This window comes from the organism of the source record quoted next, unplaced genomic scaffold, assembly GCF_019419815.1.
Source record: "Pyrus x bretschneideri cultivar Hongxiangsu unplaced genomic scaffold, Pyrus_bretschneideri_v1 Contig23, whole genome shotgun sequence".
NCBI classification, from domain to species: Eukaryota; Viridiplantae; Streptophyta; class Magnoliopsida; order Rosales; family Rosaceae; genus Pyrus; species Pyrus x bretschneideri.
The window spans coordinates 4794994-4811589 of record NW_025999535.1 but is presented as its reverse complement, the minus strand read 5'-3'; the positions used below and the strand labels follow the sequence as shown (position 1 = coordinate 4811589).

Here is a 16596-nt window from a genome sequence, read left to right as displayed (position 1 = left end):
TTCAGGAATTAAGTGATTTGGATTTTTGAAATTTGATTAACGACTAAAAACATGAAAGTTAGTAAAAACTTTTAAAAGCTACAATAATTTTTGACCGTAGAATCAAATTTCAAAGATATGGATCACTTGATTCCTAGGCTTTGGAATAGAAGATATGGAGAGAATCTATTTCCTAAAGGACCTAGGCTGCTAGTGAGTGCAATGGGGAAAGTTTTATCAATTCATAGTAGGTACGAAGACCCTAGCAAACCATCTTAACATTCAAATACTTGAATACGTAACATGATCTCCTTTAACACGTTTTTCTGCCTATGGCATGGCAGAGTTATAAACTATATATATATATCATGCTAGAACTTTCAAAAAGCATTTTTCAAGAACTGTGACCTAGAGCCTTCTTTCCCATCATTAAAAATACACAAAAGGATAAATCATTGTTCCTTATAACTTATTGGAAATATTTCATTTAATCTTAAATTTTTATTTGTAACATTGCATATTTTTGGACTTATCGATAGTTATTACGATGTGGAAGAAGGTTCTTCAAACGAGACTAAGAAGAACTATAACCTATTACAATATAGAGTTTATTTCTATATATAATTGGTCCAAGCTAGGACCGAAACCTTTTATGATTGGGTAGAGGCTTCTATTTAGAGTGATGGTTTACCATATTATTGTATTCAAAATTAGGTCTTAAGTTCGACTTCCTTAAATAACTAGTTCACTATATTATTATGATTAACACATTGTATGATTTAACTTAATTGTAACTTCGAAATAAATTATTATTCGCTTGTCGTGTCATAATATCAAAATGTAATAGCGGGTCGTTTGGTTGTAGTTATGTAGAGACATTAACCGCAGTGCATGAGATTATATACATATCTTCCCAGTGTGCGGTACATCATCCAATTCCAACCAAAAAATCAACCTCTGCAAAATACAAAACCAAATATCCATCCGTCCCTCCCCTCATCCAACCATGTCAGGCAAAGGCCGTATGCTGAAGAACGTCAAGAAGTTCGCTGACTTTCAATACAAAATCTTCACAGAAAAATATGGCCAGCAGCTCATTGACATTTTCGAGTTCCCTGTCAAGCTTGTCCTCTCTCCTTTCACTCTTGCTTTCGACATTGCCGGCTCTGCTCATCGTGGCTTTGGCGTTCCCGAGTTGGTTTCCAAGCTATCTTACATGTCAATCTTTGTGAGCTCTTGTATCCACAAATTTTATCACTTGGGAATTTTTCTGTCTCTGTAAAGTTTGATAATTTAGCTGCTTTCTAACTTTTTAGTGGGATTTTTTACTGGGTTCTGTGGGTTACTAGGTATCTGCATAGGTGTTTTTGGTGTTTTCCGAGTTTTCGGGTATAAAGACTGGATTTTGGTAGAAATTAACAGTTATTTTGGGAGGTTTGTGTCATTTGAAAAATTGGGTAGATCGGTTTTTGTTCAATTGTGATTGGGGTTTGTGTGAATTTTTGTGGCAGTGAATGTAGAATCAATTGGTGAATGGCAAGTTGAATTGCATTTGTAGTTTAGTCAAGTACGTAGGTTATGTGGTGGTGCTACTATTCTTGGGAACTTGCATAATTCTGAGTCGTGTATTCTGTTTGGGTTTCTTCATGATTCAGGCAGTTGCTACTTTAGGGACTTATGACATAGCATTAGAGATGGGAAAGAAGGTGATATGCCAAAGGTAATTTATCCGTTCAATTTTCACGGTGTTCCTTATCTTTAGTTATGTTTATTTTCTATGCTTGATATTACAGTGTCTAGCACTGTAATCGTTTGTAGTTGCACTATATATATCCATGTATATATTCGTGTGTGTGTGTATATATATGTTTGTGTGTCTGTAGTTGATCATCTAACGGAAAACATGTTAAACTAAGTAGAAAATGAAACTTATATGTATTATTGTATAAAGGTGATGCCTTTCTATAATTTTGTAGTGTACTACTTTTGTTGTGCTAGTTATCATTCTCTATCATTCGCTAGTAATTTGCACACAACAATGTAGAACGTTTTATGTGTATATTAATATTTTTAAACCATGGTACTAATGATGGTTTCTCTCTAAGCTGCCAAATTAGGTGTAAAAGAATCTTAGCTGTGAATTTTTCCTTGGTGAACTTGATGACATTACTAGGTTCATAGTTTATTGAAGTTGGATGATTTCTTAACTACACTCTTGAAGTGCAGGAACTGCGGAACCTGCAATGGTTGGCAGGCATTGCGGTGTACCATGTGCAGAGGATCAGGGAGGGTGCAATACCAAGTGAAGAATTACACCTCGAGAAGGTAGACTTTCCTTCATTTAGATTTTGTACCTCTATGTCTGGAAAACAGGTAACTCTATGAGTTATAATGTATTCCTATTTGTTACAAAGTGAAAAGATATTTAAGTAAAAATGGAGCTGTAGGATGCATGATTCAACAACTATTATTCTTGAAGTCTTAACGAGCCAAACATCTGTTGGAAAAAATTGTAAGTTGTGCTATAATTTTGAATAACATATGTCTACTGAGTCCCAGAATGGGCTAAAAAATCTCCAGTCTGTTGCCAAAATCTGTGATATGAACCCGATAAGAAGATTTTACTGCTCCTTATGGGTCTCATAGTATAGTCCTTCAAAACCAAACTATGGCTGTCATTCTAAAAATAGGAGTCCATTTGAATGCTGGAATTTATTATATTTCTAGGCAAATATTTCTTAAAAAGTCTCTTCTGTTTGACTAAAAGTGGGCGTTAATAGCATTTCAGAAACAAATTAACATGCTGCAATATGCTTTTTGAAACTATATACAGCTCTGCTTCACTCTTTCTCCTTGTTACCATAGTTTCAGACAATTGAGGTTGGTAGTTAATGCTGGATTAGTTGAGCATTTTATTTTTATCTTTTGTTTGTAGTATGTTTCGTCTATTTAATGGTTATTGTTTATAAATATTGTCATGCAGTGAGTCCTTATTCAACCACCAACATGATATTATCTTCATGTGTTTTATTTCTCCGTGAATCTTTATGCAGTGGAGAGAAAGCAACAGCTGAATGTATTGCAGATGCCATTGCTGATAATCGGGCTGAGTTGGTTCACCTTCCATCCGCCATAAATCTTGATGCGCCATTGCCATCTAAAGAGTGCCCAACCGTGATGGCACGGTAAACCTTTTGGCCCCAAGTAAAGTTGACGTACTTACATATATTTAACACTATATCATACTCATAATCAGTAATTTTATCCAAATCATGCGGGTTACCATCTCACAGAACTGAAGATCTGCAGTCATAAACTTGACATGAAATATATACTGTATTGCAGGGTGTGATGACTGTACGGAGTGCAAGGACAAATTACAAGTCAGAATCTCTGCAGATGATGTGAGCTATTTTTGGTTTTATAAAGCTTGAAATTATATTGTTTTATGTCTTACATTGATCTGAAACTCTGAATGTTCCAACTAGATCTTCACTTTCACTGCGATGCATAATTCAACACTAATGTGTGAACTGGCCTCAGCAATTGATAGTTCCAACTACTTGTAGTGTTCTCAATACATTAGTTGATTTAATCTTGTAATAGTTGGAGTTGCTTTAATATGTTTCAGAAGGGCAGTGTGTTATTTGGTGACTGTTGTGGGCATGGCCTTGCTAGAGAAGATGCTTTGTGTCTGAAGATAGCCAGTCTCGCATTGGATCTATAAACTTTTGAATGATAATGATTTGGTTGTGTCTGAAGATAGCCAGTCTTGCTAGAGAAGATGCTTGGTTCAGGAATCTATGCTGTACGATCAACTTCGTGATGTGGTGGCCAAGCGAAAACCTGGCTGGGAGCAGTTGCACGAAGTAAGAAAATTTCTGTGCATAATAACCACTTCTGTGGAACATTGAGCTAATGAGCTTGGTTTTTTCGTATTTGTATTGTTAGTTGAAAAAATCCACTTCATCTCTCGAAAAGTTTATTGGAAACAAGTTTAAGGTTCCACTATTGGCCTTTTGGTCTCTCTTTAACAACTCTTTCTTTTCTTATTTGTAGAAGAGAAAAACCTTAATGTAAGCTTCAGCTCTTAATGTCATATAACAGTGACTAGTCTATTGTGAATTTTGTTCTTACTGAGGGAACATTTGAGTTCCATCTGCTTCATAACATTTCCATTTGTTCAAAATCTGGATTCATATGTTGATAATCGAACTCTCATACATTTTTAAGAGTGCATTGTTTCTGCAATTTTCTGTAATTTGTTTCTTGAGAAAGATATTTGATATAAATTTGCTCATCATTGATAGGTCTTGATCTCCATAGATCCTGCTCGAGCCAAGGAAGATCCTGTTATTGTGAAAAAAATTTCTTACTATAAAGCGAAGAAGGCCCTTGAAACAGAAGTCATGAAACTTGATCCTCCACCAAGGCCACAAATTGGGTGTAGGCCGGTTCCCTTTGGAGAAATGGAGAAAAATGGGTAGTATTTATAGGGCATGGCCGGTTCCCTTTGGAGAAAAGGTGGCCGGCCTTTGGGATGCTTTTTGTGTGCATTTTGTGGTTTAATGTGTGAGTTATTTGGCAATTAATGGATTAATTAGGTAATTAATCCATTAATTAGCCAATTAAAACATTTTTGGAATGAATATTTTGGAGGTTATGTAATTTATGTTGAAAGTTTTGAAGGTTATGGAATGATTTCCTTGTAGAGGATATGAAGTAAAGATGGATGAGATAAATTTGAACTTGTTACCTATTTTGGGCACTCTTGACTCGGTTGATGGATGATTCCCCACTGCTCGCGTGTAGGAAACCTGGTATGTCTCGAGGGTAATTTTATCCTCTTCACCTAAAAATCCACATGTTGCCTCTTGATTATATTTTGCTCCACAGTAAGCAATTTATCTTCAATCTATAATATTAGTCTAAGTATTAAATGTACCAGGCAGAAAAAGGAAGATGCTCACTGTACTTCGGATAATTATGAACTAAGAGCAGGGCAATGGCAGGAACTGGACCTTCCGTTGAATACATCTTCTTGGAGCAAGGAGGACCTCAAAAACCCTGAAAAATTCTATGAAATGACCGTTCTTCTAAATGCTCAAAGAGAATTAGGTGACAAAATTTTGGATGCGCAGTGGGAGACTAGATGGCGTCAAGAAATGGTTAGTAACTTAATAATGTTAGGTAGCTAAATAAACGAACAGCCTGCTTTGCCCTTTCTATTTCTTAATGAGTTTAGTAAACGTATAGGAAATGAAGCAAATAGAATATCATAGATAAAATTTCATATGAGAGGCACATAACAACAACTATGAAGGCCATTTTTTCCAGTGATCATTTTTAGCCATGAACATTGTTTTTCAGAGCAATGACATTATATATCCATTTTGATGGTCAGTTGAATGAGATGTTGGAGGAAGGTACGACCGTACATGCAGAATATTGACGGTGGGACGACCCTCTCCCAGCCCATTATATTACAATCACCAGATCAGAATCAGAAGGTTTTACCACTTTTCCCTTTTCACTCTTTTATTAGCTATTGGCGAGCATTGATTCTGAGTATAAATTACAAAAAAAATGACAAACATGCTTTATTTGATGAATCCTAGTATCCTATTATCCAAGCAAGAAAGGAGGAAGAATCCTAATGCCCTACTACTCGGATATTCTTTCCAGAATATTTCCAGTTTCCCTATTTGTTGTCAGCTTATGATGCTCAACTTCATGCTGTTTCAGTACTGACTCATCATCTTTAAGATATTTGGTCTCTAAACGAAGCATGCCTTGTGGTGTAATGCATCATAGCGATTGATTTTGTGTCTTATATTTAGCTACAATCCGACTCTCAAATAAAAATCGAGTTAGACTTTAGATTGTAATAGAAGTGTTAAAATTGACTGTGACATGTAGTACTGGAATCGTATACAAAGTTTAACGAAGTCTAGCGTGTCCAAACTTTGTGTTATTTGGACGATGCTTTCCGTGTTTTGTAATGCTTGATTTAGGCTTCTCTTCATTATTGAACATCCATTAGATAGCTCCATTTAGAACTTTATGGTTCGGCAGTCTGTTTAAATACTGGTGAAGCTATTTTGCCTCAACTAATCACAGTACCAGCACCCTTTACTATCAAGTCCGTTGGTATCCCAACTGTAAAATGAAAGGTCTAAGATCCTGCTGGAATCCTACTTGGGTTTCCATACAAATTGAAGAAAGTGCTTTCTAAATATTAGCTTTTGTCAACCTTAGTTCACGGGTGGTGAACCTTAGGACCACATGTTTCACTTTCAACCCATTGTTTTCATGCTGCATTGGTTTTGATCTATGAAAACGTAGTTTTTAAAATTGAGGTTTCACCTTATGCCGATGTATACATCTATGTATACGACAATACTGTAACTCTGTCTCATGCCTTGCAGAGGACCCGACAATGGAGATGGTGGTTCTTTTGATGATATTTCAGCCATTTTTGTACCCGGAAAGCACCACAGATCGCCTCTTGTTCTTTTCATTTTGTATGATTTTGTCGCTACACTGCCCTCTTTATTAGTTTATTTCCCTTGTAACTCTCAGCTTAATCTATTCCTTTTTTGAGGCTATTGGGAGACCGATTGATGTAAATGAGGAGCAAATGACTAGCGTAGCCTATTGTCATATTGACGGTGCATCCCGAAATTTATAAGCCTTTTATCTATGATGAGCAAAGTTCAGTGTATTTGTTTTCTTTTATCCACTATTGTCTATGAGATTGAACTCGAGACCTCATCGGAGATTGAGTGTCACTTAGACCAAATGGTTATTGGCGAATGTTGAATTCTTACTCTCATAACATATTTGGATAAATGGAAACAACAAGCTAATTACAAGAATGAGCCTGTTGTGGAGAAATTCTAGCATACGAACATCTCACGCAAAAACGGGCCTTTTATATATGCATCCCACCATGCAGGCCGACATTTTGTTTGTGAGGTGCTGCATACGGGTTCTCATATGCAAGAGTTTTCTCTTCGTTGTAGGAGAGCAACTTCCATATATTAGTATACTGTGATGTTTCTTTTTAATAACACATTACTCTATGTAAGTTTTTATCCATAACATTGTATCATTGATACGAAATTTCACAATGATAATGTATCCGTGCATGACTAGATAGACACGTTGTATGATTAAGCGGTTTCTCATTTCTTCGTCGCTCTACGGTAACTGTCAAGAGCAAAACAAGTCACTGTATCCACGTGTCGTGTGCATTAGGCGTCTTGACTTGTACTGTTTTCTTTTTGGCCAAGGTTTTCACTGTTCCTCTAAAACTGAAAATTTATTTCGTAAATAGTATTTTATCTATGTTGAATGAAGGTTGCTTAAGGTATGAGCAACTGAAACACATCAAGTTTGGTCCCAACATTTTAGCAAGGTGTTCAGAATATGATGACATTTTAATTCACCATCTTACTTGTTATCATAGGATAAATTTAAAGGAATTTTAACGAAACACTCAGGGTACTGTTCACTTTTAACGAAAAACCATATTTTTACTTTTTCCTGATACTATTCACTACACCTTTATTTGTTATTTTTCATTAAAACAAAAGTTTTTTTTAGACTTCTCATTAGTTTCCTTAAATTGAAATTTTGAGATTTAAGTTCATTCATTACACAGATCTCAAAACTTAAATTCATCAAATAGTGATAAATATTAAATATGGTGGTGAGCATCCCATCACTTAAGGGTGGTGAGCAAAAATATTATCGACAAACAGGCAAATATGATTCACTCAAAACCAAATTTGGTTTTACAATAGATATTTTCTATCTTGCGGCTAACAAAAGAATAACTTTTAACAGACGTGCTTGTCACTGGTTTCAAAATATGCATTATAGGAGTGCAAAGTATAACTAGCCCAAAAACTCAAGTTGTTAGAGAACCGGCCAATAACGTATATCAAACTTACGTCCTCGATTGGTCATTTTTCGGTTCCTTTTACATTGAAGAGGCATAACGGTGGGAGAGAGATAGTTAAGCATAGTCTCACCCTAAACTATGCAAACATACTAACAAAGAGATGGGAGACGGAGATCGAACTCGATATATTGTGCAAAGGATATTATTATGTTAGACAATTGCTAGGATCAAAAGCTCAAAAATTAGGAAAGGATCACTAATATATCAAGGGTATGATCAAATTATATTGGTCATACAACATATGTAGGGTTTAGGGTTTAGGATCTGACGGCATAGTAGTAGACTGGACTATCCAATCAACCCCATCTCCTAAAGAAAAGAAATTTCACACGGATTGAGTACTAATCTGTGGTTAGGAATCATGATTGATCTTATAATGCAATTAAGGGAGTTATGAGTCATAACACACACATGTTATTTAGTTAACTTGAGAACCGTGCGTGGCATCCTCTTTCAGGTAAAAGTTCACATTAACATTAAGTTCCTAACCCTAATCTAATTTCAACAAAAGGACAACTAGACTCTCTTCTTCCTTCATGAATTATTCTGCTAAAAAAAAAGACCACTCGACTAATCTCATTCGCTTGAATTTTGTATGTGTTCTATGTTAGAATATGAGCATGAGTATGAATCGGTAAACTTGGTTGTAGGATTAGAGATTGAGTAGGAAGTCTTGTTGGGAATGGATTTGTAAATCCATGTTGTAACTGGACTACTATTTGGAATGAATTGGTATTCTATATGGATTTTAATAGGGGAATCCTTATAGAATTTGGCTTAGATTGTATAGTATATATATGGTGGCATCTGCTCTCGCAGTGAGTACTCGATATAAGACTAAGACCTATTATTAATTGAGATCGAGTCTTGTTCACTGAAGAGAGGAGAAGGTGCACCACGACTTTGATGCAGAAATCAGGCATGGCAGCAACTTTGAACTCTTATGCGGGTATGTTTTCTTTCTGTCATTGCTTTATGGTTTATGGTTTTTTGTTTTGATCACGGTAACTTGTTTTGCATGATCCTAGTGTTGTGTTTATGCTAACATTCTATCTTCAGTGACAAAATTCAAAAGTCAACATTTATTTCTTGTTTAAACATACATTAATCTAGTGACACATCCAATTTAATCTATATTTCTTCTTCAACACACATTAATCTAATGAAATATTCAATCTAATCCAATATTAAACATCAAACAATATCTAAGGTCTTATTATTAATCCAATTTCAATACAAATAAAAATATACTCAAATACACAATTTTGAAGCTTTATTATAATATTTGTTGAACAGAAGCATTTGACATCACTCACCTTCCCAGTTGTCATATGCATGGACCGTCATTAGTTGCCATCTCTACATAGACAAAGGACATATATATAGCATTACCCTACCCATCACATCTCTCTGTAGTTCTTGCCGACACATTGCAAAAGCAAATGAATCAGGTATCACCTCTCTATTCCATGAAAATGAAAGCCCATGTTAGGATAATGTATGTTGTAAGGCCTTAAGCAGAAGAAGGATAATTTAGATTTCTTATTTTTCTAAGTTATTGATTTAAATTACATAGATAAATAAGAATTTTTCAGATCATATTGTAGTTTAATGACCATCAAATGCTAAAGTATTTAGTGAAAAAAAAAAAATTAAAAACGATCGATATGAAAAGTTGGGTTGTAAATCGTAATCAACAGACCTACAAGTTTCATACAATATTATCATGTCTTATATGTAAGATAGTATTCAATTGGATTGTAAAGAATTTTCATGGAGTTACATATAATGTATACTTCAAGAAAATTCCCTCAAACTTATAGGGGGAGAAGTTGATTTTGTTAATTATAAAGACTAAAATACACTACGAAGCTCTCTAAATCCAGCACTTTTTAAAAATTTATAAAATCAAAACATGACGCATACCTAGACTTTTTTATACATTTAAATTCCTGATTAATTAAATACACCCAAATTTTTAGGACTTTTATTTAATTTACTATAGAAGAAAGAAGGTGTCAAATTCTACAAAATATATGATAATGTGATGAGGACAATTATTTATGACACGTGCAATTGTGCAACATTTATTGATTTTCCACGACTGAAAGCGAAAGGTCACTGATTTATTGCTCTAAATGAATTATAATGTAAAAGCTAAGCAAAGCTTCCAGTCAATGGTTGAGGTTCAGTAGTCTCAACATCCATGGCCACACATATTCATATGAAAAATGCCCTCAACGACAATTGTAGGGACGAAAACCAGTATGAAATGAGTACTGGTCGAGTAAATTTTTGACAGGTCCCATTCCTCCTCCTGGTTAGAAAAGTCCTTGAAGCTATTCGTCTGAGATACTTGCAATTAATCACATAACAAAAATTTTATGGTGCTCGGAGTATAGACTATGCTGGACTTTTAATCTGTTAGATATTGGTTTTTATGAAATTGAAAAAAGATTTCACGATTAAGAAGTCCAAAATATCTGATACTCTGAAGCATTATAGAAAATTAAGTAGAATACCTAGCGACATAAACCCTAAACCCTAGTTCATGTAAATTTGGTTCCTACCATCAAGAAAATTAGTCACTTTGCACTACGGTCTAGTATAAAATTAAGAAATGAAATCGAAAAACCAACCAAACCATATTGTTTTGGTCTTTTGTTTTCTGTTTTTTGGTCAATTCGTGATGAACCAAACCACACTGTATACAAAGCTTTTCCTTTTCAAGAAGAGTACGATATTTCATTTACAGAAAAAGGATATTACAAATACATATCCAAAACAATTGGACCCCAGAGAAATCCTTGCAAACTAGGGGCTTGTTTGGAAGTGCATTTAAAATAATTGTAAGTGCTTTTAGAGAAAATGTTTTGGGTTTCAAAAGCACTTGAAGTGCTTCCTTCAAGAAGCAACAGTTATCAAGAAGCATCACATAACTGTTGCTTCTTGCAGGAATCACTTTAAATGCTTTTCGAATATGCATTTATATTTTTGCTAAGGATTGGTACCAAAAATATTTTTATCAAAAACGTTTTTAGTTACTTTAAAAACACTCCTAAATGAGCCATAGATCTAAAATTACGAACTTCAGTCCGTAATATCCTATTTTAATTAACACACGCAATTTCGTTTCAAATATATACAAATTATATACAAGGAAAGTACAAAAAGAATGTAAAGATTTAATGATCAGAGAAATTCACGCCCCAATTAACTATTTACCTCCCAAAAAAATTTCACCTCAAGCATTATCACGTTGACCAAATAAACATGTTTAATTTCAATACATGTAGTCGGTCACTGTGTATGGTCAAATTGTGATCCATTTTACGTAAATTCTTCAATTTTCACTACTATTTATGCATGTGGTGGGGAATTTTGACACTGAAAATGCATGTGGCCAGTATTCATGCAGCTCAACCCACCGACTTAATCTAATCGAAAACCACAATTACGTTCGGAGTGACTACCATGCTATAATTAGATCATTATCGATTGGCCAGATATTATTTATGTCGATATATGTATGTAATATAATTATTACAATAAAGTATTTAGATCTTACTTACAACATCAACATAAAATAAAATAAAAAAATAACAGTGCTGCTCATCTAAGGTCTTCATTGGACGTGTGAGGTCATTTTCATTTGAACCCTTAGACATTATTTGATTTTGTACATGTAAGAAGCCATTTTTCTATATAAATGTCATAATGCAAGCCTTTTATTCACTTTATCATCGTGTAATCAAATGTCATATCTATATAATTTTTTTTTTAATTTGTAAAGCTTTAAACATAAATATGAATCAAATAAGTTCAAGGAATCATCTCTAAACGAATATTTATAAAATAATAAATAAAACAAATTGTTCCAATCGTAATGTTATGTAAAGAGTCAAATACTATCCTTTGAAAAGATGAACATTAATTCTTCAATTTATGTAGTGCATGCTCCTTTTCAAATTTAAATCACCAAGTCATTTGCATCACTGGAGTCAAAGAAAATATTGAATATGGAAATTAACAATAAGGTTATGTAGAGAATGAATTGATCAAGTTTTACTTGAAGTAAAGAAAACAAAACCAAAATAATATCTCAGATTTAACTAGAAAACAAATTCGAATTAATTCCCGAACGAAACAATTCCCTCTTGAGTTCTATGATATAAAATGAAAAATGAAAGAAAATTAACTAATTAACAAAACAGCCCCTAATAAATCATCAAACTGAAAAAAAACACCTTGCACTAACTTTATTTATTTATTCCCCCGTTATTTCAACCCTGCACAAATCCGTTTCATGAGAGAGCCACACTGATCAGAAGAACAGCCAAAGACACCAACACACTCGAAGGAGCCGTTACACCACGTAACGCTCCATTATTTGACGGCTTCGGCGCAGTCGACTCCTCGGACCCTGGCGGCGGAGAAGTAACAGTTCCCGGAGGTGTGGGGCCCGCAGGCTCGTTTGACGGAGTAGGTGTGGGCCCCTCAGGCACGCCAGAAGGGGTAGGTGCGAGCCCCTCCGGGGGCGGTGAGGGCGGAGAAGTACTTGGAGTATAGCCTGACGACGGAGCTGGCACCGGAGATGTTGTCATTGAGGGAGCTGGCACCGGATATGTTGACGGCGATGGTGACGGTTGTGATGACCATGGGCCTGGTGAGGCAGCTGGAGGAGGGTTTGTAATCGCAGGTGATGGTGATGGGGAGACTGGGCCGGCAGCTGGTACCGGGGAGGTTGATGGCGACGGTGACGGTTGTGATGACCATGGGCCTGGTGATGCAGATGGAGGAGGGTTTGTAATCACAGGTGGGGGTGATGGAGAGACTGGGCCTGCAGCTGGTGGTAGCCCTGGCCCTTGTGGTGGGGATGCCGCAGGAGGCTGGTAGGGCTGCTGAGGAGACGTGGCGGGAGGAGGCGGGAGCTGTAGGGGTGTTAGGGCTAGGGCCAGGAGCTGTAGGGGTGGGGCTAGTAGGAGGAGGAGGGAGGACTGGTCGCTTGGGGTGCCTCGGGGCGAGGACAGTAATAAGAAGCTTCTGACCCTTTGCACAATTACCATTTTGACCACTGATGAAATAGAAAGCTCCAGACCTGTCGAAGGTGAAGTCTGAGTCGCCACCGTCGAGTTTCTGAATAGGGTTTTGGGTGTTGCAGTTGAAGTAGTCGTCTTTGTTCACGACGAGCACTGAGTCCGACCCTTTCTGGTACTTGAAATCTGTATATGTGTGCACGTGGCATGAGGAAACAAAAATTAGCAACAAAATTTGACCTAAAATATAGGGCGGATAAAAAGAGAAAAATAACTGAAATTTAGGATCTCTTCCATATATTTTCCCTATTATTTAATTTTTTTTTCATGTTTTATGTGTTTGATGTTGTGAACCAATAATAATTAGATTTTTCATGTTTTATGTGCTGGTATTATGCTTATGTCTAAAACGACATTGTCGTAGCGTTCAAAGGATTCGAAAAGAGAAATAATTTTCACACAATGATGCTTATATTCAAATGACGAAAATCATCAAAATTGGGAGACACGATCTGAAAATTATTTTTCGTTAACAAAAACAACATCAGATGGATCAGACAGAAAAAACCCTAAGAGAAAATATTGAGAGAGAGAGATCGAGAGAGAGAGAGAGAGAGAGAAGAAAGAGATGTTACATAGATTGTCATTGACATTGAACCTGTTCCTCTCAGCCCAGTGGTTGTAGTTCTCAGAAGGGTTCAACACCCACCCATCTCTCCCACCAACATAGAATTTGTATCCTTGTGTAGTTGAACACAAACACAAACACAGCGAAAAGAACAAGATCTGAATCCAAACAAATCTCCCAAACTCCATGAGAGGAGAATTAATCAATAAGATCCAAACGAAAAGAACAGATCAAATATATATACTGTGACTATATATATGTATATTTCAAATATATGAAAGCGATGCAATTGAGATGCACAAACACCAACGAAGATCTGCAATTTAGGAAGAAAAAGGCAGAGATTTTTTAGAGAGAGATCGAGGAGCAAGATAGAGAGGGAATGGAAACTGAAGCTGGTGAGGGCATGAGTTACTAAGAGTGGCTTACTTATAAGGGCAAACGAGGGCTTATCTTACCGTTGCAGGAGCAAAGCCCTTTATGCGTGGCAATATGATATGGTCACGTACGTTTAATTTATTGGCTGTCGTTGATTTTCTTCACTTGCTGAAGGTTACAAGTGGCATGATCCTACCGACCTAACGGTTGTATTTTGGGGAATTTATTGTAATGGGGCCAAAAGGTAACTATATCTATATGACCCTGTCAACCTAAATTGAAAATCTAGCAATACAACATGATACGCTGTCCGAAAATGAAAACATATATATTCGATGTATACAAAACTCGAATATGGACATAAATATATTTTGGGTTATTTACCCTAACACCCTGTCACATCCCAGCTCGAGGGGGACCACTTCCCAGACCCGTTCCACCACCGTAGCACGATATTGTCCGCTTTGGGCGATGTGGGATGTCACACACCCACTGAAGGGTATCGAGTTTTCACAAAACTTACTTCATGTTTAAGACATTATATTAACACCCTTTCAGGTTTTAGTTTCCTTTCATATAACCCCTTAAGTAAAAAAATAAAATAAAATAAGCATATAAATTTACTAATTTAACCTTGTAATTAAAGAAAAGCTCAATTTTTTGTTGAATAAGAAAATCTTTATAAATATATAGAAAAAAAGTTATCAAATTAAAACATGTTGTAGCCTATTTTATTTGAAAACGGAAAGGGAGTCGGCGGCAGAGAGAGATGTGTTTTTAGGGTTTGTGTAGAAGAATGTAGAGGATGTGTTATCTCCCCTACGTAGATCTAATATGCGTTGCGCTTCAGTTTCAAATTAAGTGGTGCAGGGATCTAAATTAGACAAAGTGGGAGTCATCCACGATAATTTGTGTCATTCTTCAGGAACGTTGACGTTCTTATCTCCCCCTAACAACAAGAAGACTGTCTCATAGAAGTGACAATCCATGAAACGAGCGGTAAATAAATTGCTTATCAAAGGCTTGTAAGTAACGAATAATCGAAGGAGAATCATATCTGACATAGACTCTCATTCTTCACTGAGGTCTCATTTTTGTACGTAATGGCGGCGAAATCGACACATAGACCGCACAACCAAAAATGCGCAGATACGATATGTCGGGTTTGTATCCGATAACCAACTGAATTATGCTATATGGTTGGGTCAAAACAGGGCTCAAGCAGACCAACATGGCTTGTGTGCAATATTGCATGGCCCCAAACAACGATCTGGAGCTTGGTACGTATGACCAACAATCAAGTACTCATTCGTAAGTGCTTAATGAATGCCTCTGCCAGGACCGTTCTGGGTGTGAACATGAGGTACAAGATGTTCAACTTCAACCCCAACTGACATGTATAGTCATCAAAAGTTTTAGATGTGAATTCTCCAGCATTATCCAATCGAATAGATTTGATCAGATAATTAGGGTGGTGAGCCCTAAGCTTGATAACCTGAGCCAACAATTTAGAGAATGCAACGTTCCTTGTGGACAACAAGCACATGTGTGATCAATGTGTGGATGCGTAAACCAAACCATAAAATATCTTAATGTTCGCATGGAGGGTGAATCATTCCACAAATGTGCCCCTAAATCCTTTGTAGAAAAAATAGGAGGATTTGAACGAATCTTGTCATAAGAAGGCTTAATAATAAGTTTTCCCATGGAGTAGGTTTGACATGCAATTCCTTGAATCGAATGTAAACTTTAGGTTAGTAGATGCTCGTGTGAAGATTTAAGGATACGGCGTATCGTTGTTTGTCCAGGGTGTCACAAATGATCATGCCAAAGTGTAATTTTGTGTGTAGTCCTAGAGTTAGGGCCGGCCACATAGTGGCTCTTTATGGGGCGTATGGTTGTAGTATACAGACCACTCAGGATACGCTTCATCTTTTCTAGAAAACGCTTTTAGTCATATTCGTAGGAAGTTATGCATATAAATTTAACTCCATTTTCTACATAGGTTTTCAGTGTAATAATTATTACCTCTAATGTCCTTAAAGCTCAACAATGTTCTTTCGGAACACGAAGAATAAAATGCCTCATCAATGGTCAAAATTGTACCATTAGACAACATTATACGTGCCTTACTGTATCTTTCGATCAGGTTGGATGATCCTGAGAGGGTTGTCAGAAGTGCATTCTTAGGTAAGAAGTTAGTGAAATAAATGCATTCACGTAAAACGATTCGTGTGGTTCCACTATCTGCCAAACAACTAACGTCAACACTACTCATACCTATATGAAAATTAATTTGAATCAGTCACATGCATAAAAGTTCTTTAAAACAAATATCCATTCAAAATAATTTTAAGTATTCAAGGACGGATATTAATTAAATTAATATCCAAAAAACAAATCACCAACAAATAATCCAAACATAAAGGAAAATTGTTCAAAGTTAACCAAAAACACAAGGGGGTTTAGCCACTAGGTGGAATTTGGCCCTAATATCTAAATTTCAACTAGAAAATAGTTTATATCTAAGATTCTAATCTTCCATAGGGGTAACGGCCTCTTGAAAGTCAGAAACCTCCATGGTACTCTCCGATTCATCCACTTGC

At 36.1% G+C, this 16596-nt stretch overlaps 2 protein-coding genes and 1 long non-coding RNA gene across 5 annotated transcripts; 2 read left to right on the top strand and 1 right to left on the bottom strand.

Moving 5' to 3' along the window:
• Window positions 1-891: 891 nt before the first annotated feature.
• LOC103947604 lies at window positions 892-4428 on the top strand. Of its 2 annotated transcripts, none has more exons than XM_048585517.1 (7): window positions 892-1207; window positions 1635-1699; window positions 2206-2304; window positions 3033-3164; window positions 3325-3383; window positions 3742-3848; window positions 4290-4428. In XM_048585517.1, exons 1-5 carry the CDS (start codon window positions 986-988, stop codon window positions 3329-3331), a joined length of 525 nt encoding a protein of 174 aa, XP_048441474.1. In that variant the 5' UTR covers window positions 892-985; the 3' UTR covers window positions 3332-3383; window positions 3742-3848; window positions 4290-4428. The 2 variants fall into 2 exon arrangements, with proteins under 2 accessions (XP_048441474.1, XP_048441473.1); XM_048585516.1 differs by having other exon boundaries at window positions 3611-3848.
• Window positions 4429-4446: 18 nt separating this feature from the next.
• On the top strand, window positions 4447-6703 carry LOC125477971. Of its 2 annotated transcripts, XR_007258813.1 has the most exons (4): window positions 4447-4799; window positions 4928-5147; window positions 5384-5489; window positions 6408-6703. It is a non-coding gene; the product is annotated as an uncharacterized LOC125477971 (long non-coding RNA). The 2 variants fall into 2 exon arrangements; XR_007258812.1 differs by lacking the exon at window positions 4447-4799 and having other exon boundaries at window positions 4896-5147.
• Window positions 6704-12034: 5331 nt separating this feature from the next.
• Window positions 12035-14022, bottom strand: LOC103947602 (early nodulin-like protein 2). Its single transcript, XM_009358520.3, is given in 3 exon segments — window positions 12035-12871; window positions 12873-13170; window positions 13620-14022. Coding segments are annotated over 3 exon segments (1098 nt in total). The 5' UTR covers window positions 13801-14022; the 3' UTR covers window positions 12035-12252.
• Between the last annotated feature and the right edge of the window lie 2574 nt (window positions 14023-16596).